Source organism: Falco peregrinus, chromosome 9, assembly GCF_023634155.1.
Source record: "Falco peregrinus isolate bFalPer1 chromosome 9, bFalPer1.pri, whole genome shotgun sequence".
Lineage (NCBI taxonomy): Eukaryota > Metazoa > Chordata > Aves > Falconiformes > Falconidae > Falco > Falco peregrinus.
This window is the reverse complement of record NC_073729.1, coordinates 31,940,631-31,962,075: the sequence shown is the minus strand read 5'-3', so window position 1 is coordinate 31,962,075 and position 21,445 is coordinate 31,940,631. Positions and strand designations below refer to the sequence as shown.

At 41.5% G+C, this 21,445-nt stretch overlaps 1 protein-coding gene across 2 annotated transcripts in view; it reads right to left on the bottom strand.

Annotated features, from left to right (window-relative positions):
- PREX1 (phosphatidylinositol-3,4,5-trisphosphate dependent Rac exchange factor 1) overlaps nt 1–21,445 on the bottom strand; it is a 165,136-nt gene that overhangs the window by 6,724 nt on the left and 136,967 nt on the right. The window contains exons 18-34 of one of the 2 annotated variants that reach the window (XM_055813561.1): nt 18,953–19,101; nt 18,465–18,550; nt 16,662–16,798; nt 16,044–16,215; nt 14,533–14,720; nt 13,611–13,772; nt 12,849–13,059; nt 11,385–11,646; nt 10,133–10,339; nt 7,694–7,782; nt 7,244–7,326; nt 6,532–6,622; nt 4,708–4,836; nt 3,962–4,003; nt 1,946–2,163; nt 844–943; nt 42–185 (exon numbers count right to left, since the gene is read on the bottom strand). In XM_055813561.1, the coding sequence (XP_055669536.1) occupies nt 42–185; nt 844–943; nt 1,946–2,163; nt 3,962–4,003; nt 4,708–4,836; nt 6,532–6,622; nt 7,244–7,326; nt 7,694–7,782; nt 10,133–10,339; nt 11,385–11,646; nt 12,849–13,059; nt 13,611–13,772; nt 14,533–14,720; nt 16,044–16,215; nt 16,662–16,798; nt 18,465–18,550; nt 18,953–19,101 (2,470 nt within the window). The remainder of the gene's footprint in view (nt 1–41; nt 186–843; nt 944–1,945; nt 2,164–3,961; nt 4,004–4,707; nt 4,837–6,531; nt 6,623–7,243; nt 7,327–7,693; nt 7,783–10,132; nt 10,340–11,384; nt 11,647–12,848; nt 13,060–13,610; nt 13,773–14,532; nt 14,721–16,043; nt 16,216–16,661; nt 16,799–18,464; nt 18,551–18,952; nt 19,102–21,445) is intronic. The other variant, XM_055813562.1, reaches the window with a different exon arrangement.

Genomic DNA, 21,445 nt, shown 5'->3' with positions numbered 1-21,445 from the left:
TCAGTTAGCTCATTCTTCTCAAGAAAGCTTTTTATAGACACCTTTTGTAAAGAGCACCGTGTGCAGTTTCAAGCTTCCCCCATTCTGAAACCGAGAAGGCAGTTTGGAGAAGTAGTAGCTGTCAAGATAAAAGATAACCTTCAAGGCCTGACGGCTTCCTTCGATGTGGTAGAAGACATGGGTATCTGGAGAAATAAAGATAAAACACTTGCTGCTTTACCACAGCAGGAGAAATGTGAAACCACTGCTATCCGAGTTTGTTAGACCATCTAATGACATTTCACATCGCCGCCATAGATGAATAAGGGAGACCCTTTACTGAGAGCATGCAGGCTCTGACATATTATACTTAAAAAGATACAGAGCATGACCTAGCATGATGTTTGATGCTATACAATAAACATGGTTAATAATTAAAATCACACCTTGTTTCATGGCATGTCATAGTTAGTAAACACGGAGAGAGATGTGGCAGGGTGGGACACAGGACACAGAAGAGCTGGGGAGGGACAGTCCTTAGGTAATGTGGTGAATTACAAACACCTGTCACGAGCCGCTCATCATCTGCCATATCCCCCGTGTGCAGAATCACACAGGTAAGGTAGGCTGGCACCGACCACAGTTACAAATCACAGAACATGCCACCAGCATCCCACGATCTCAGTCCTGCTTTTTATGCTGTGTGTTTGCAGTGGAAGCTGAGGGAATGCAACAGCGCTTCGGAGAAGCTGCTCAGTGCTCTCCAGGTCTGACACGGTCTGTTAGATTTAGAATCACGGAGGATATTAACCCATAAAACAAAACAAGAAAAAAGCGCTTCAAAGAAACAGAGAATACTCTCACTTGCTACAAGACTTTCATCCAGCTGCTTGAAATAGAAGGCGACTTTGTCCAGTTCAGTCAGTGTGACCTGGATGTCTTCCAGCATGGTACGCTCCTCCTTCTGCAGGGCAAAGAAACAGACATAAATAGGTTGTAACCTGCCAGAAGGAGGCCGGGGGCAGGAAGGTGTAGTTGTTACGGGCAGGCTTTGGTTCAGGAGACATAGAGCTTCCCACTAACTCCATGCCAGCCCAGTAATTACTAAGGGCTCTTTCACTTTCTGACACAAGTTGAGCTACCCTTTGCTTAGATGTCATTTGATGTGACTCACAAAAGAGTACAGAGATTTAAGGACTGAGTAAATTTGAAGGGATCTCTTTCTCCAAACTTTATACCTACAAATGTAATAGCCTGCCAGTTGCTGCGAAATACATGTCCATGCATTCCATGCAATGTAAAGAAATAGTAGTTACATACACATATAGTCAGGATTGTATAAAAAAAATAAACAACACACACATGCAATCTGCAATGTTTACAAAGTCAAAAAAAAGTTGCTTGTCTTTTTTATGCTCCTTTTTTCTTAACATTTTCATAGTATCTTATCTACCGTAGCTGTGGCTTATCTATTCATTACCTGCTCCTCTCCTCCATATACATGGTGCCTCAAATACCAGCACCATGGAAGTGACAAAGACAGACTGCAACCTATTCTACAAGTATCCAGGGTGTAAACAAAAGCCTAGATTTTCATGTCGCCCAAACTCGGAACTTTTTTACGCATTTGTTGAAATGTGTGCTTTCACCAGAAGATGGCAGGCCACACATGCATCACCAACAACCGAGTAGTGAAACCTCCTTAAATGCAGCAGCAAATACAAAGGCAGACAGATTCCTACAGTGTTCTGGTGTGACAGTAGGTCCGGTATTTGTAAGGAGATGAAAATGATGGGATATAGGCTATTGGCGCATGGTTGTCAGCAGCAGGAATCTCCAGAGGTTGCTGTAGTGAAGAGTCTAAACATGCTGCTAGAATTGAAGGGCTCTGGCTGTGCTGTGAGTGGCAGAGAAGCACACAGGGCAGTGTGAGCAGACCCAAGGGTGCCACAGCTCTTCATCTTACCACAGTGGGGGACAGAAGAGACTGGTAGTTTAGTAAAACACCAGTGGCTGCTATCTGTTCCAGCCACTTTCTGCTGGCGTCTCTGCTGCTCTCTTCATATTCCCCGTTGTTGTTGTATCGATAGTTGAGAGCAGCCAGTAACTGCTCTGAAAAGGTGCAAATAGCAGCCACAAGAGACTGACAGAAGATGGAATCACGTCTCAGCTGTAGCTCGGTATCTGCCAGAGAAGGGGAGAGAAACAAAGAAACATGAGCATACTTGTCTAATCTCACTGTCAAAGCAGCAGTTTACGTGTGTGCATGACATTTGGCTTCTGCTGTAGCTTTGCACAGACTTAACAGATAACCTCTTCGTGCTGTGTGACCTGGGTGTTTAGATAAAGACAATACAGCTGGAGTACACGCATGTTTGAAAATTTGCTAGTCCACTTGACTGTTTATTACTACCTCTGCCACGTGCACGCTCATTCTTGTGACTGGGAAGAGCTGTAACTCCTAAGTGCATATCTGGACCGATTCCCTTCTTTTTATGTTTATAGAAGCAAGAGAATTCTTGAAAGAAGGTCTCTGCCAGTACTTCTCTCCTGGGCTATTAGAGATTCATCTTCCCCCATCCATCTGTATTTTGTGGGCTTCCCATATGCTTAATGCATTAACTGGGCCTGCCCATACGGTACCGATTGGTTTATGTTTCCTGGGAGAATTTCCCCTGTGTTAACTTTGCTTCCAGTCTGCCTGCCAGGCAGCCACATGCTGGTCAAATCAACCTCGTCACACTTAAGGGGATTGCAGGCCAAAGAGACACATGAATAAGTGAAGAGCTACTTCCCAGATACCCTGGGCTCTCCCAGCAGCACAGCAGCCTCTCATTGTCAAGACAGTGTTCCCCAGGGAAAGAAGCTGAAGACATCACCCAGAGGCTCTGAAGATCTGGATCATTTTTACAAAGCACTGAACACAATAGACCAACTAATACACGTCAGGCCCTGGGCCATGTTCTCAACGTAAGGGCCACCGATCCTTCTAGCAGTACACTTCTGTACTACGGGAAGTAAGGCAAAGAGGGCTTAGGACTGCCCTTCGGGCAAGGGAATCCCTGGTGCCATAGCCAGTTCAGTGCCATCTGCTCCTCCATTCTCTCCAGGGAATGTTCAAGGAGGAGCAGGAGATGGGGCAAAAGTAAAGACCTTTGGGAACCACTGTATCAGTAAAAACCACCTTTAAGGACACTAGACTGATGCCACAGGCTGGCTGGGACAGACTTACGGACCAGCCCTGGCGGGTGCTGAGAGATGACTTGGAGCCATACAAACCCCTCATCTTCATTCCATGAAGACTTGAGAATCAAGTCTGGCACAGTGAAATAACAATGTCCTATTCCAGTTATTTATCAACCCATTTTGAAAAGCAGTACACCGAGTCGGTGTCCCAATGACAAGAAGACTGCACGTTCCCTCCTGGGAAAGGCCTGTCCCTTCACCTGTGCACACGATGTTTTGCACATGGTAACAGGTTGATGATGTAGTAGGTGCTGCCTGCACATTTAGGTTCTTAGTCTGCTTCCATCTATAACTTCAGTATATACAATCCTAATTCCTAACACGCCTGCTCTGTTGGTAAAGATGACAGTTTGTGGTCTCACAGAAAGTTGCGCAATAGGTCTCATTTTTGCTGCATGTTCTTACCACGGCAGGAAACAGTAAAGGCCATCTGGGAAGGAACTTTGTACAAAGAAAAAACGAAGACAGTAAAAAGAAAAACAGAGCTTGTGAAACATCAGTGACCAGCCAGGTAACACAAGCAGCCAACCAGTGAAATCATGTAACTGAAGAACAGGTGTCAGATGCACGAAAGGTTGCTGTAGATGCAGAGCATGAGAAACGTTAGCATAAAATGCCAGGGAAAAAACCCCTAAATGCTAAGGAAAAACACAACATTCTGATCTATGCACACGCACACACATCAGACTTTGTATTGGGGACTTCTGTGTCCCCAATACATATCAAACCCCCTTACCTGTGCATTTTAACAAGGCCAGAAGCAGCTGATTCTTCCCATCTAAAAGAGTGGAGAAAAGGAATCCTCTAGTCAACATGACACCAAGGTAGATTTTGATTGCATTTGGTTAACAGCCTCCTCATTCCCCACAACCCCTGGCCCCTGTGTGGCCATTTCTATTTACTCTAGTAGTCCCTACTTGCACAGACGCGCTAATGACTGAAAAAGAAACAAGGTGTAAATCAAAGAATTTTACAGGCTAAATGCTCTGTTAACTACCACGTGTTATTGGAAAGAAACTGCACTTGTGGATGAATCCCTAAAAAGAGGTGATTTCTGCCTAGTGCTTCGCAGCAGACTGTAAACATCAGACTCGGCTCCTGTTCCAGTTCAACTGGATGGCAATGGTTTAGAATGTGGTAGTATCTGATTAGCATTCATTTCATTTTGGAATATACCAAGCATCTCTCTCTCAATTTTCTAAAAGGGTTAAAAAAAAGCACAGAGCAATAGATGAGCCCAATAGCATTCTGTCTGAATGGGCTGGTGAAAAAAAAATAAGGGAGAGAGTTTTCTTTGGAAACCATACATAGCATACAACACTGGGACTCTGCAAACAATAACCTGGTTTACCTGTTCTTCTCTAGAGCCCAGTACAGCCTTATTATAAATTGAAATAAAATGATAAAAAGAACTGCTTGACTTGACTAGATCAAGATCTTTTCTCCCTGAATCCAATAACAAAACTTTCCTTATTTACAGACCTTCCACATGTTTTTGTATGATTTCAACAAGGTTCTTGATGCGCTGTGGAAGGTTCCACGGATCTTCTTGAATGCTGGCTTGAATATTATTCCGGCACCTAACTGTGGTTTCTTCCTTCTGTTTAAATTCTAGAAAAAACAAACTTTGTTAGCCATTAAGGAAATGCTGCATAGCGGAGAGTGGCTTGCAGATGAAAGCAGAGATACAGTATCAATTGCATCAACTATGAACGAAAAACATTCTTAAATAGATCTAATACAGAAGGAAAAAAAGACTATTCGTATAATCTCACGATCAGCAGTCTCCTAGCATTATTTTTAGGACTGTGGACGTGGGTGACACGCACAGTGAAGGGAGCTCTGCACCACTCACAAAGCACAGAACTCCCTCCTGTTTTCTCTGCCCTTAATAACGTGCAGGCAGCTGCATCGGGTAGATGTAGAGTCTCTGGCTGGGCAAAACCAGACTGACTCTCTAGCTGCAGCTGTCACTCCCATAGTACTGATGAGAAGTTATGAAATATTCTGCTTTCTTTCACCTGATGGAAACTAATTACAGAGTACAAGATTTATTCTCCATGACGTAGCTATGTAGCTAAGTCAAATACCCCACTGTTGGGGATAAAATGCATAAGCAAAGAAACCCAGAAAAACTGTGCCAACTGCGTGCTCGTGAACAGAAATGGGACAGAATTCAAATTTACATCCATCACCAAAAGGTGTCTATGGCAGCTATTAAACAGACACATCGGTCCAGTGTTCCCGCTGGATGTAAGCAGGGCTTGTCTGCCCCTCAGTGTGCTGAACGTGGGACCATCGGCTAACTTCAGTTAACTAAAAGACTCTCTCAGTGTAATCAATCTAGTTTTAATAAGTGAGACTCTGTTTAAGAAAAATAAAATAAAGGAAGTCTCTGTTATTTCTTCACTCAAATGGTGCATGGAAAGACTAACATATTCTACATAAATGTGAATGTGCTGGTAGAGATGAGTTCATGTAACAGAACTTCATAGCAGTTATTTCTGGAATTAGGAAAAAAAAAGGCAGAAAAAGCTCTCTTGTAGAGTATGCCACTGTAACTTAAAAATAGAGCTTGTCAAAGGTTGGAGCGTGACTACAGCACCTGAAGTATAGCAGGAATAGTAGGAAACATTTCAGATTTCAAGTGGGAAAGGAAATGCAGCAAATGTTCAGAAAATAAAATCCTGTGTATTTCAGTAAGAGAAGAAACCACATCCTGGGCCCCAAAACCATTAAGACCAAAGTCTCATCATGCTCCCTGAGGAAAAAGAAAACACGGTATCATTTGTTTGCTCTCTATGGGAATCAGTTTTCAAAATCACTGTCATGTGAGGATGAGTTTACTCTGGCAATTACCCATCTGAAGAAAAGCAGAATAAGTCATTAAGCAAACTCAGGCAGAACCTTTTGGTGCCTCAGATCTACTACAGTGGTCAGCCCCTCATCAGCTTATCAGAGCGCTCATTTACCTTGTATGTGACCTATCTCCGACTTGTACCTTTTGAGATACGCATCTGTGTTCACATCAAAGGACAGATTCAGAGACTTGTGAAAGAGCTCTGAGGATTCAGCGGCATAAAACAGAAAAGTGTTCTGTGTGTTTCAGAAGGAATTAATATGAAAAAGACCTTTTTAAGAATGCAAAACGTCAATGATCAGACACAGCACCTGCCATTAATGTATGATGGTGTAGACTGCATGGGTAAGTAACTCCGTGTGGCCTTACAGCACATACGCATTCATGTTAAGCTCTTAAGTCCTAGCAAATCACATTTATTAAATACAATCAGCCTTCTTCTTTACCTTGCAAACTGTGGTCCATTGGAAAGTGCTTGGTTTCTTCAAAGGCCTTAGTTATTACCGGTCCTTTTAGAAGTGCATTGATTGCATCAACCTACAATTGGAATGTTTTCAATCAGTGTTACTAAGACTTGCAGAAGAAAGTCTTAACAGAACTCTTGTCAGAAAATGCCAAAGCTATTAAGCTACCTGTATTTTGGAACGATTTCTTGTTGACAAATAGCATTAAGACTTTCTAACCATGAACTAGCCTCAAGAGGCTCTCACACTGAATACAGCATTTTGCACAATGATGATCTACATGCTGATGAGATAAAACATAATACAAAACTCCGGTGCTATACATCTATAAAGACATCTGTAGGCTAAACTTGAAGGACTCTCCTGGGATCTGTAAATGTGATCCATTTAGATCATACAAGGTATTAGAATTTTGTTCACCTTTTCCTTTTATTTCATGAAAGCTTTTTTTCTCTTAGTCTAATACCTGAGATAAGGCAGGTCAACCTTGCTTAAATCACACGAGCCAACTGGGATGTTGACAAAATCGATTCCTCAAACTGTCTTATAATACACTTGCTTACACTGTACCCCAAGATCTTCATAGCTTGCTTTCCCTCAAAATATAATTTCATTAAACAATCTGATACTTCCAATTTCTTGCATTGACATTGATAAAGATAAAGCAGTTCTGTGTAAGTAATGCTTTACATACCTGGTTAAAAAGATGCTCCAGACAGCCATGAAGTTTGTCTTGCTTGTCTAAAGGAATCCTCATATCATTGGGAAGCTCATCCCCTAATAAAGGAAAGATGAAAAGCTTTTAACTGTCTCACAAACAAAACCTGTGACGAGGCCACAGGCACACCTTCACACTGAAGTGGGTGAAAAATGATTTCTGCTTTATCTAGCTGAAAGATCGAAATACTCATGATTTTTCATATAATGCAAATGTCCAAAAACTAAAGCAGCTTACCCCTGCCTAATACCTCTTCTGTATTTTAAATTTACTGTGGTTCATTAGAAAAAAAATAAATCTCTATTTTTATGTTCTTCTGAGTCATTTGCAACTTAAACATGCAAGTGCTTATAACCAGCAAAGACTTACCAGCTCTGCTAAGGGTCTGGTATGAGAAATATGCATGTAACCTATGCATATACTCACCTGATCCCATCTCATCACTGCCCAGGTAAGAGCTATTACTCCGTACACTGGTGTACGACAACACTGAGTCCCGGTTACTGTTACATTCACTACAAAGAAAGGCAAAGAAGGTGATTGAAAAAAAGCCGTCCTTATACCCGGCCTCTGCTATACTATCATTCTGGTTTTATTTACACTGCAATGCTCCATACTAATTGTTACACATATACAAAAGAAAGATTATTTACATTCAGAATGACCATTAAGCACGGCCTCTGGGGCTGGCACTGTAAGAGGATGTTTTTTTCCATTTGTAGTAACCACTCAATGCTTAGTATATTGCCTAGATCCTATAAACGATGAAAGTGGACTTCCCACCACAGACCTCATCTGGCTGACATCATTAACATGCTCTATGAGCACTGAGTAGGGGAATAAAATCTGTGGGACTGAATCTCCACTAAGCTCAGCATGCCACCCATTTTGAGGATATTACAGCACCCAACCCCAGCATATATTGAAACTGCAGAGCACAAGTATTGGAGACAGGAGGGGGAATTTAAGGAATCTACACTGCTGGAGAATCAGGCACCGCAGATCCTAGAACTACCTCAGCAAGCAGGGGAGTCAATACAGTTGGCTTCGCACCAATGTTGGCTCATGCACATGCGGACAACTCTAGTATGAATCTCCTCTGTTTAAAGTTCACTTTAGACTATCACTTAATAAAAGTAATCAAAAAGGCGATGGATCTCAGCCTCCAGCTGATGGATCTCCCTCCAACTAAGTGACACAGTATTTTTAATGGTAGAAGCCCAAAACAAAGATTACAAAATTCTCCATATTATTTTTCCTCTGTTTTTATTTTAGAGTGAGATGGAAGTGTAAGAGCAATTGGAAGAACCTGTCCTTTGTTAAACCTAGTATCAAAAGAAATCTGTTTTTTCTGAAAAAGATTAATACTTACGGTACTACTCTGCAGTACAAACCCTTGTGGAATTTCAATTACAACCCCAAACAATCCCAGAGAAAGTATCATGGCTAATGCAAACAAGGTATTTTCTTATCTGTAACTTCCTTATTTTTGTAGATCCTCAGTAGTTTTTCAGATCAAAACCCATCAAAATACATTTTATTCCCCCTTGAGTAACTATTACCTAATATATGCTTAATTCTCCGCCTCTGTCTAAGATAAGACAGAATAATCTTTCTTATCTTACATTTATGTGTAGAATTTTGGAACAAGTGACAGACCCACAGAGACTGTTTGTGATGTCACTTTGTTCTGCAGAGTAGATTAGCCTCAATTACAGAAACCATTTAAACTAAACAGTGTTCATAAATGGGACCCCTATTAGCAATGAAAGAAATACAGCACACTTCAGTGAAAACGCTGCAGAGCACATGTGCCCATTTAAGTCTAGCACAATAAATAGGTGCCACAGATCTCAATGCTGTAAGCGCTGCTTCTGTTTCTTCACTGGCTTCATATTTGCTGTCCTTGGAGATGTTCAGTATTCAGCTGGACAAGACCCTGAGCAACCAGCGTTGGTGGACCTGTTCTGAGCAAGAGATTGGACCACGGGGGCTCTAAAGACCCCTTCCAATGTGGACTGTTCTGTCATTCCCACAGTCCTGCATGAATGTAACGTATCACTACTTGTGCTAGTAGAAAACCAACAGCAAGTAAAGAATCAGGCTCATAGTGTGGAAGTTTCAAAGACACAGCTCACTGTAAAGTGTCTACTCCTTCGTATAGGCAAAGTCCTACGACCTTGCTACAAATGTAAAACCAACCCATTAAGGATGTAAAATTCCAGGTCAGACATGACTGCAACTTGTTGTTCCATTTCTTCTGAAGCTGAGTTTCCAAACCTGTCCCCCCAAGAAAGACATATTTGGAGTGTGTGAGATTTCCTTTGGTAGCAAATATTCCTGGAGAAGCAGCAGTCAATCATGACCCAAACCCAAGATTTTGAGACACCTGAATAAACATTTGCTTTTGTGGTTTCAAAGGCCCATTAAAAATCAGAAACTCCATGTCCATTTCTGTTTCTCAGTGTCTTAGACTTTTGGGGAAATTGTTTGCAGAACTGAACGGAACATCACCTTACAACAGCGGCTGTTATAAGACCAAGCAGTCTGCAAACTCTGCTGAGCTTCTGCAGTTTCCAGCTATAAGATATAGAAAGGGAAAGTCACACTAGACCTAGTTATTTCATTTTACTCAGTTTTCTAGAAGCATTAGTATTTTGGCATTGTTATGAGGAAAGGTTTTGTGCTATGTATGTCTCCATGGTAATAACTGTAATGGGATAACTATAGCTAGTGAATACTTTACTATGTGAATACAGAATAATTGACTGACTGGAAAATAACCTGCTTGTTGAATCCATACCCGGATTAGAACTTTGAAACATTCTATTAATAAGGTAAAAGCGGCGTAATCTTCAGACTAACCTGTAGGAATCTCTGAAACTCATTGTGTCATGTCCAGAGTCTTCCTGGTCCTCCTCAGAAACTTTGAAACAGACCTTCTTGATTCCACCATGCTCAGCTTTGTCAGGATCACTCTCTTCTGTTCCCAGGGAAGGTGGAGATGTCTCCTCAGTAGACGGTGGCTCACACGCACCACCTTCTGTTGGTTCTGTTATGGTGGACAGGAGTCTGCAAAAGCAGAACATACAGCTCTCAGGGACTGGTGGGGAGTCTCACAAATGAGGTGTAATTGTAATGACTAAGGCTGGAATGCAGCTATGCAAAATCAAAAGCGACCTTGCCAGCATTTTACATAGACTACGGCTACGTAAAATCCTGAATTCTGAGAGGGGTTTGTTGAAGTCCCTGAATCTCAGTTCACAAAAGGTCTTGTTTTCGTAGTACCCTGCCTCGGTCAGGTATACCTTAATCGCTAACCATGGTGGCCTGAACGGGCTCTGGTTTTAATTTGCCAAAGTCCTCACGTTCTCCACCAAAGGCACCAGGCTTCCCTGGGGCAGCGCCTCAGCTCGCTGGCTCTACCCACCAGTTCTGCCCCTTCTTAAATACGTCTGAGCCAAGGCTCCACGTGCTTTCCAGTCAGTTGATGCTTTGGTGCATGATGGGCTGTCCTTTTTGTCACTGGGAGTCCTGAAAGTGGCTGTGAGCGGCTTAGGGCATCTCATGGCCTCCTTCCACACCGATAGCCCCTGCAGTCCCTGCTACCAAAACCCTACCAGTTCTGCACAACGCACATATGCACTACTCAAATCTTTCATTACTACTACTACTACTAGGAGACCCATTATGAGAAAAAGACAAAGAGAGGAATGGAAAACATAGGCGCCATAGAGAAAGCTGACGGAAACTGCAAGTTTTGCAGTCTGCCTTATGACAGACAAAATCTGAAGGGGAGGGACTACGTCTATGTGGAATTTCAAAACTGCTGTCGGCACCAAATTGGTTCTTATATTGGAATATATAGTATGGAAAACAGTGGCTGTTGAATTCAGGTAGACTTTTAGGAGCAAAGGACAATAATAAATACATTGGTGGATCTTCCCAGGAGTAGGTTTGACACAACCAGCAAGGAGCTGTGATGCAACTGTATGTGTGAACAGGCCAGTGTAAGCGCATGACAGCTGGGGCCAAGAGGCACCGTGTGTTTCCAGAGGTTAACGCCTCCCTGTTAGCAGAACGGCTCTCTGCAGTGTGTGCAGCAGTCTTTACTCACTTATTTATCTGAACGACGTATTGCTTCATTTCCTTCACTGCAACGTCAAGTTTGTTAAAAAGGTGCAAGTATGAGTCCTGTATCTCCCGATATTCCTGCTTCAACAGAAAACTGAGTCCCCTTTCTTCGGGAATTGTTCCTCCATTCTGCTGGCCAAAGCTACCATCAAGATCTCCATCTTCTGGGGTCAGACATCTCCAGGATGGTGCAGCCATAGTGGTGATACAATGTTGAGTATATGAGACTGGATTTAAGGTACCTACTAAACATGGAAGGATCTAGTTAGCATGGCTCTCATGACTTTCCCCGCTCCATCCCTGTAATGATAGTTTAGGGTAGGTGGAATTTTAACAGGACATAATAAAACTTCACATAATTGTGTTATATAATTACATTCTATGATGAAAACATTCTTTAAAAAAAATTAAAAAAACAAAACAGAAAGGAGTTTTTTGGGGTTTTTTCCTGGCATACCAGATGTTTTGAATTTACTGCAGTCCAGAAACAAATTATGGAAGTAAAGACAGCAACTGTCCACACATACATATAGACAACATGGACAGTATCTAAAAGCATTTGTTGATATGTTAATGAATTCAGGTTCTCAGGAGTTGGTCTCAGTAATTATTCCAGCTTTACAAGCATTTACAGACACACACACACACACACACACACATATATAAAAATAGGATTATGTCCTTACAGAAGATAAATAACATTCCTTTTCATTTAAAAACGCTGACAGTTTTGGTATGGTACTCTGTGAAACTACCTTCGCTCACATTAAAATTACTATGAGATTTTAATATCTTCAAGCAAGCAGTGCTCTTTATCAACCTCATTTTGAATATTCAATGCCATTCTTCAGAACATCGGTTAGTCTACACTTCCCCATGTCTCTTCCAAACATTCCTGCACTCTGAACTTCACAAGGCAATGAATTAGAAGCATATTAGGTGAGATCATGGTAAAAAAATGTTGAAACTCAAACATCAGGTTGTAGGACAAATGCTATATTGCAGCTATTTATCAGAAAATAGATCTCCTTGACAGAGCAGAGACGTTCAGCTCCAATGCATGGAATTTATTTAGTAATGACAGAAGAAAACAGCACTACAATCCGATTAACTGTTTTCCCCCTGAAGGTAACCTTTCTTCACAGCACTAACACAGCCATCAGCCCCCATTCAATTTTCCTTTTAGTCAGTATGTCACCTCTACTAAGTGCAAACAGTACTCCAGGACACCAATTATCATGAGATGACCACACTGCTTAGCTAGCGAAAAAGGAATTGCTATTTCACAACACAAGGAGGTTGTCATTTTACTATAAAATTTTAAGGAGGACAAAAGGGTACTGGCAAGACTGTGTTTCTTTGGAACTTATTTTGACCTTGCTGTGGAGTGGAAAGACACAACTTTTTATGCAGATAAAATCGGTATGATTTGGAAGTTAATTATCACCTTGTTCTGGATCAAGACCAATAATAGAGGGTTTCCGTCCAATGCGAATGCTGAACGACCTCCCTGCTGAGGTAGTGTTTTTGGGGTATGATACCTCCATGAGGTTAATATGGCAGTTGGTGGGGCAGAAATCCATGCTGTTGAGGGAATGTGGTTCCATGATGGCTTGTTTGAAGGCTGGGCTCACCTTTGTTTTCAATTCATCTGCAAACTGGGAGAAAAAAAGGAAGCATGTGCTACTTCACTTGCAAAAAATTATGATGTAATACAGGCAATCCTTTTCTCTTTCTGCCTGCTATTCCACAATCATATGATTTCTGCTTTAGCTGGAATTACGTATGGAAAAAACAACAACTCACAAAGCAACAAATGAAAGCAATTAGCTAGACCTTCTAGGACTCTCTTTTCAAACAGCTCAGGTAATGCACAAAAAAGCACACAGATTGCTCACATGATACACTGTACTTATGTCCGTGGTAAATCAGACACTGATAGTTCTGTTGTCATATTTATTTACTGATATGGTGGAAACGAACCTGCAATCATATGTTATAATCCACAGCTCTGACAAGCTGAAAAGATTTACAGATAGGGTTTTTTTTTCCTCAAAACTTGCAATTTCAATAACTTGCAGAGCTGTTTCCGTGCCTCTAGGACATCTGCCTCTAAAGCAGTTTAGATTCATTAATAAAGAAAACTAAGACCCAGTTATCACAATGAAGTGTTGTCTTGAGTCTTCACCAGTAACTAGTAGTGTTGTACCTCTTGGTAGTTTGTGAGCCTTCTGCTAATGCTTTCCAGCTTAGTGTCACAGATTTGCCGGAACTCATACTGGGGCATGGTGGCCACAGCACTGCTTAGGGATATAAGTCTTTTGCAATTCCTTACAAAGTGATTGTCCTCTGCAGCAAAGGCCTCTAAAATCTAAACAAAAAGACAGGATGTCAATGATACGAGATTTGACAGTGAGGGAAAGAACAGTTTTCTTCCACACCAAGGAAGGGGCAAAGCCCCCATGCTGTCATGGTTGACTAAAGCTGCGTTCAGAACAACTTGCCTTTATTACTGCCTGAGAACTGCTATCATGTCTAACCCCCAGAGACATAAAACACTCCTTAGAAATTTTTAGAATAATTGAAGTGTATCAAAACATTCACTGTGCACTGTTGAAGTCACCCACTCTGGCGTACTTTCATGGGACATAACAATAATGTTACTGGGATAGGACAGAAACAATTACTATTAGCTGATGGCCATAGCTGACCAAAATCCGGTGCATTGCCGCTTTCTGATAGCAGCAGTTCTATCCGTTCCTTTAGTGACCCATCCAGCCCGTCAGATGGGGAAAAGCTGCTTGATTTTCTTCCGAGCTAAAGCAAATTCTTGCCCAAAAAGATCTGGAGTATCAGCAGAGTACCTTACCAGACAGATAAAAGTGAGAATCCCACAGCTGGGGGCTCCCCTCCCTCTGCCTCCGCAGGTGAAATCCCGGGAGCATTTGCTGACCTGCCCATACCAAACGGGCTGTTATAACTTGGTGCATTCTAATGAAGAAAACTCCAAGCAGGGCTGAGAAGACCATGTGCTACCTCATCCAAAGAGCCAGGCCACCAGAGAAATTCCTATATTATTCACTTCCCTGACCTGTTTAGGAATGAAGCTGGCCACGTATGTTTTTCGGTACCTTTGCAGTGAGATTGAAGCAACCTTTTGGTTCCACAATTTTCTCCAGGACAAAGGATTTGATTCCTGCGCTGCTGACATACTCATACACCACCCCATGCTCCAGGTGGGTGTTATCCACAGTCAGGCTAATGAGAGGTATTTCTTCACCAATGACCAGTGGAGAGCTGATGGTCTGCGGTGTCTGAGCTGGAACCAAAACAAGTCATTAGAGGGGTCTGGCAGCACGCGAGTACAGGCATGCACAGGGAGGAGAAACCTGTTGAGAGGTATTGTGAAATGCGAAGACGCAAAGATGTGACCTTTGGCTCAAGGAGTCTCTGAATGCCGTGCTGCTAGAGGCTGGGAGAGTGTTCTGAGGAAGACTTTGCGGTTGGCCACTGCTGGAGGCAGTGACAGAGGTTTAGACAATCCATATGCTCCAACCCACATTCTGATTTCTTCCATGTGTGCGTGCACACATCCATGCACAGGACACTACTTTTAGTCCTATTCAGCATCCAGACACACAGACCCCAGCAGAAGCTTTCAAAGGGAAGTGAAGTACGTTGATGACCCTCTGTAAGACTGTCACTTTTCTATCCAATTTTGGGAAATGCTCCAGATGCATTTTTTGCATATTAGCTATAAGGTTGAGATAGCAGTGCAGGGGTGGGGTGAAGAGGTTACTTTTTTTTTTTTTTTTAGACACAGCAATGCCATTGTCACCAGAGAACAGATTTAAGTTATCGTCAGACTGAGATTTGCCAGAGGATTGCTCACATGCCTCTACCAGGGCACTGCTCCAGCCATTCCACCATGGAGCTGCACTGTTTGACCATTAGATTACCAGACTTGCCAGACTTTAGATGGGATCCACACAGATGTGCATCTGTTCCTGGAGAAGTTGCCAATGGCATTCAGAGAGTCCGAGCTCAGCCTTTGGATTGAATCTGGCTTCAGATTCCATCCAGATCTCCCCTAATATCTGCTTTTCCAAATAAGCTCTCAACGTGAAGGTAAAGCAGTGTTCTTTATGAGTTACACTTTTCTAAGTTGGAAGAAATACACTCACACCATTTGCTGACACTGGTAACATGCTCTGAAAAGTTGCTCCAGATCAAACTAACTTAAAATCTAAATCTATGATCTTAAATCACAGAAAACATAGATTATTTAGGTGGAGTTACTTGCAGACCTGCCCTCTCCAGCTGCTACCTGCCCATAAATTCCTGGTTTGCAGGGGCTACCAAAGGATTCTAAAAACACTGAGCCTTTTCATTCCAGAAACTAGCTCTCTTGTAAAGATCAGAGTGTCACAAGGGTATGATTTATACATGCATCTCCATTTTTTTCTTCTCCTGAATAAACTGCAGCATAAGAGTACTTCCTCTGGGAGACCTCATTCTATTACAAAGCTTTACTGAGAAAAGTGATACTCAATAATAATTTCACTTCATATTTCTACTGCAGTTTTCCTTCCTGAAGCCCCTGAATTTTCCCTAGGTTTCCTTCCCCCATGAGAATCTTTACCTGATTCCTGTGGGCTATTTTGAAGGGGATCCAATTCCGCACCTCCTTCCAGGGAAGGGTCATCTTTGCTGGAGCCAGGATGACTGCCGTTCAGATATGCAGTGGACGCTGCTTGCTGAACTCTGTCCTCTTCAGCATCTTCATGTGTTCTGTACACCCACTGGTACAATCCCTTTCGAGAGATACAGGCTTCAGCTATGATCTCAATAAAAATGCCCAGTCTCTGTTTGGACTGCACAGGTGAATCTAGCTATCAATTTTAGATCTTCTAAGTTGGCTGAAATATGAACATCCCCCCAGCTTTCCTCTGAACTTCAGAGAATATAAAATCTAGATCAGTATCTGGGTGCACTTCTAGTTTTAGCAATAGTTAATAATATTCAGTACCATATACAGTGTGTGAATTGGCACAACATATTTGTAGATGTTTTGCAACTACAGACAACTGTAATCAGCTCCCTCAGTTATACTAGGACCTTGGCATGGGATTAAATAAGTCAAAAGAGACATGTATACATTATTTTTCTGACCATTTAGTCAGCATAAAAGCACAGAAGAAAGGGAGGAGAGAAGAAGGGCAGGAATTAATGTACTTTCTTTAAGGCTTTGTATTCATACCAGTGCTTCCTGTTGTCTGGTCCTGTAGGCTGTAAAGTGCTCCAGAACTTCCATATAATTTCCATGTATTGCATTATTGCCATTAACTTTCAAAATACACTGCCCTGGATGAAGGCCTGCAGCTGCAGCCTCAGAACCTGAAAAAACAACAGAAGAGGAGTTAGCCACTAAAGCCATCAGACGATGGAGGAGAATACTGGAAAGTTTGCAAAGGGTTTCTGCTTAAGAAGAGTAAGAAGAGCTAGCAGCAAAATCATGACAGCGTTCAATTAAGTACTTTGAGAGCTCTACTGTACGAGGGTAATATCATGCATCTATCCTTCATATTGTCAGTAGTGCTGGGAAGAAAGACCTCCTAGATCTAAATGCATTCATGCTAGAAATTGAAGCTCTTGTGTGAAATCATTTGGGATTCTTATATGGCTCTTCTAGCCTTATGATTACTTTAGCTGAGGTCTTGCTTAAATGCTAACAGTTGAATTTGTTTCAGCGTATTGCACTTGAAAGATACAGAACACTAACACATTATGCAATTTGACATGGTCTAAGAAAAACACTATGATTTACTTAAAACTAGACTAAGTCTAGAGTGCAATAACCAACTTCAATAGATTTATTCCAGAGTCACATGAACAAGACTCAGACCCAAATCCAGCTCCTAGAAATCTACAGTTAGGGTGATTAACTTCTTTTAAGGCACCATCATTTAAAATTCATACTGTTTTATTCCAAATGTAATCTGTCTTTTGCTAGCAAAATCCTGAGAAAGGTCAATCTTTCTAGCTGGCACTTCCAGTCTGCACTCTTCACACTGTTAAAAAGCGGTTACACTTGCTGTTATGGAAGGGTGTAAACGCCTCTCCCTGGAACACTGTTGCGTTTGGGCGCTGCCTGTTGTCTGTACACTAACTGCACATATCTGGATACATGTATTTGTTCTGAAGGAAGGAAGTGGTACATGTCTGAAAGGTTCTATTTTCTGCATCTGCTGAAAATAAAGGTTAGAGCTGTGCTTTATTTGTAGCTCAGTTCACATTTCGGTTACAGAAGTAGTAAATATCTCTGTCAAACTGTGTTTTCTCCTTTTAAAAAAGACCAAGGAAAGCAGTTTGCTTCTATTTTATATCGGTAATTTATAGCAGTATAAGCCAATGTAAAGGGAGAAGTAGTCTTCAAGTCTCATACTTTGTGATGTCTGTTAGGAAACATGATCTGTCCACCAACCTGCTGATCCCACAGCACATTCAGAACTGCAGTGATCCAAATGTGGCTGACCACAGGCAAAACTACTGAGGAAACAACAAATATTACACCTCAACTTTTCCTCAGCCACCTCAGTTTTAGATTTTTATTCCCTGTAGCTCTAAAGCTGTGTCTTATTAGTCTTAGAAGAAACCAGGTTAGGCTCACCAAGCAAGTGCATTTCTAGTTCGCAGGAGCTCAAGTTGTAATGCTTCCTCAAGAGTCTTTCCACAGTACTGTGGACTGCACTATCGCCAAGCTTCTTCTGCTGTAGAATTAAGTTATTCCTTGTTTTGTGCTGACGGAATCAGTGACCCAACACTCAGTTCATAATAATGATACCACTTTCTTAGACTGTATTTTGATTATAAGCACTTTGAGGCAGGAACTATCTCATCGTTCTATGTTTTTATATATGAGTGTAATCCTTCACTGTGACAGGGGTTCCTAATCATGATGGTCATTAAAGTAATATTGATTGATACACACACACTTTATATACACACGTATATATACTTCACCATACTCCAAGCTTAACTGTACCACAGCCTTTCTACTTACCTCTTCCTACTGCATGAACATATGGTGGTGCTGCTCCTCGTATCTGAAAGCAAAGTGCTTCAGGACAATCTGGGATTTTAATAATCCTGCAGGTAAATCAAGGAGAAGAGAAAGCAGCATTTTAAGTTCCACTGCCAGAGCTCTGGGCAGTTCCAGTGTCTGGTATTCACAACTGTGTTTTGGATTAAAGAAAGTACCCACATAGTTTACAAATAAATTGTAAAGGCTGATACCATCAAAGTCATCCAAAAAGCCAAAAGTTCACCGCAGTATAAAAAGAATACATCCTAACCTGTTCTAGAAGCACAAAGCTCATCACTAAAACCAACTTGTGACTCTTGTATCTTTCATTTATGTAATCTGTTTCCCTATTTAACAGCTTCTGCATAGCAAAGTGTTTACACAGTTTTTACTACGAACTGTAAAAGAAATGTTCAATAATTGAAATGTCTAGATAATCGTCTCTGTCCACCCATTTTTGTGCTTACTCTTTTGATTTGGTGGCTACCAGAAGCCTAAGCGGCCTTCGTGAGCAGAAGGACTGGTTTAAGATGGTTTCCACTTCTGAAAACGGGCGTAGGAATATTAAGTCCTCATTGATGGAATAGATTTTTCTTCCTGTCTGCAGGCCAGCCATCTGCAAATGAAACAAACACCACAGAAAACTTTGGATCACTGGCAGCATCTCTGAAAGTTCAGGCTCCAAGGTTCAACTGTTTCCTACTTAGAGACATTGTCATATGGAATGGTGTATATACAGGGTTGCTTCATCGAATGCTTTGTCAGTCACCCTTAAGGGTGTCTGCATTTACAGAAAACAAAGAGATTTCACCAATACCTGTATAGCTGTGGCACTCCACAGATATATCTTACTTTGCAATGAATATATCTTTGTACTTTTCTGCTACTTTTTTTTTTTAATAGGGGACTATTAAAAAAGGAGACTATAAAAAAAAGGCAGAGGGATGACACACACTAAATAAAAAATAGGGGACTATAACAGACTGGCTGTGATACCCAGGCAGATACAGAAGTGTGACTTCCCACAACTTACTGCTCAGGCACAGGGAGCCAAGAAAGTAGTTTTCATCCACTAGCCATGCCAAACCAATCTATACCTAGTCACGTAAGTAAATGTAACCTGGTTTTAAGTGGTGGTAAAAACCTGTCTCTGCTTTAAGTGAAGCACTGGCTCTTTGTCAGCCTAAAAGCCACAAGATTTTCATTTTATTCCCAGCTTTTGCACCTAACTTCAGTTATTTGGCAGTGGTCACACAGGAAGCCAGAGACAGATCTGATGACAGAATCAAGATGCACTATTCTGCTCTCTGGACAATAACCCTAAACATACCTCTTGAGGATCTATACCAGCTACTGTGCCACAGCAGCACCTAGACCTGCTGTTAAGATACCAAGGAAATATAAAATTCCCTTTAATGGAGTAAAAAGAAAATAAATAAATTATTAACCCTTCCCAGATTTGAATGACTTCCTATCACTTCAAGGTCCAGCAGTTGCACTTCCTTCTAAATGTGACAAACACTTTGCCTATTCTGCCTGGAATCCATTGACAAATTTTTTGAGTTGGCAAAAAGAGGTCTAAACAGTACTGCTACTGCCACATATAAATCTGATCTGTTGCAAAATTAATCTGGTGATGTAGGACTGGAAAACCCTACTGAATACGTCCATACATGGCTTAGCTTTTCTGAAATACATGTTGTGGTCTGAAAGTCAGAGATCAGCTTACCTACAAAAATCTATACTTTTTTTTCTCAAACCAAAGCTGTTAAAAGGAAAAACTACAAAGTGCTTTCCTTGATTTAATTCTCAAGCTCTCTACAGTTTGCAACATCCTCTTGTGTACCTGGAAATAACGTTTTTAAATAAATAATCTCTAAAATGGATAATAGGAATAAATAGCAGTAGAGATTTTAACTTGATAGAATTTGAAAAAACTTTGGTCTATAATTCAATGGAAATGTTTCTGCTATTTGCATTTACTTATATCGAGTTTATTGTAAAGTAGTAACACAATTTTCTAAAGTCATTATGGTTTAGGCTTGATTTTCCCAAGGTAGTTCATGCACTTAACGTATGTGCAATTAGCTAAACTCTATGCATACCTGGAATCATTCTACCTCTTCATATTCCTAACTTACTGCTTGTGCATACAGGACACACATCTGCACACATAATAACAGCAAATCCATGAATGTATGGGGTACAAAGCCACATATTAAACCCTACAAACTAGCAACTTTCAAATAAAAATCTGCTACTCTGCTGAGATAAAACTAACCAGGCTAAGGAAGATTAGACTGTATGTCTCTAAGATTAAAAACCGTACAGTGCCATAGAGCTTCTGAATAACGGATGCTCCTTATGACAACTCAATGCAGTTGTCTGGATCTGGGCCACTGTTTTTTCCCAAACACCAGCAGCTTGGATTTGCTATTCATCCACATGGCCACTGGCCAACTGGCTGCTTGTTGAACACCCTCTGTTCAAGCACTAGACATCTGCTTGTCAGTTGGCTGTTCAGAGTAAGGCAGCAACCACACCTCCCAAAAGGATATTTTTTTTTTTCACTGTTGCTTCCTTCTGAAAAAGTATCATTCAAAAATCAGCTCCGTTATTAAAACCTGTGGGAATAAGCCCAGCTTCAGTTAACCTGCAAGTGAGCTGGCTTAGAAAGGAAGGTAAGGTACAAACTGAGGAGCCGTGACCTTTCTGAAGACACATAAACTTGGGATAGGGGCGGGATGCGCTACACATTAACCAACCACTGCTATATAATTTTTTGTGACCCTCCATCTAGGTGAGCTGAGTATTAATATCCACAGGCAGCTGCTGCCCAGGAGGTGACAGGACAATTCCCACAGGTGAGGGTCCTGGGCTGAGAGCTGCTTGTCACTCAGGATCAGGAGAAAGTGCGTGCGTCGTGCCCGCTACGGCGCTTTTCTAAGGGCCAAAGCCGA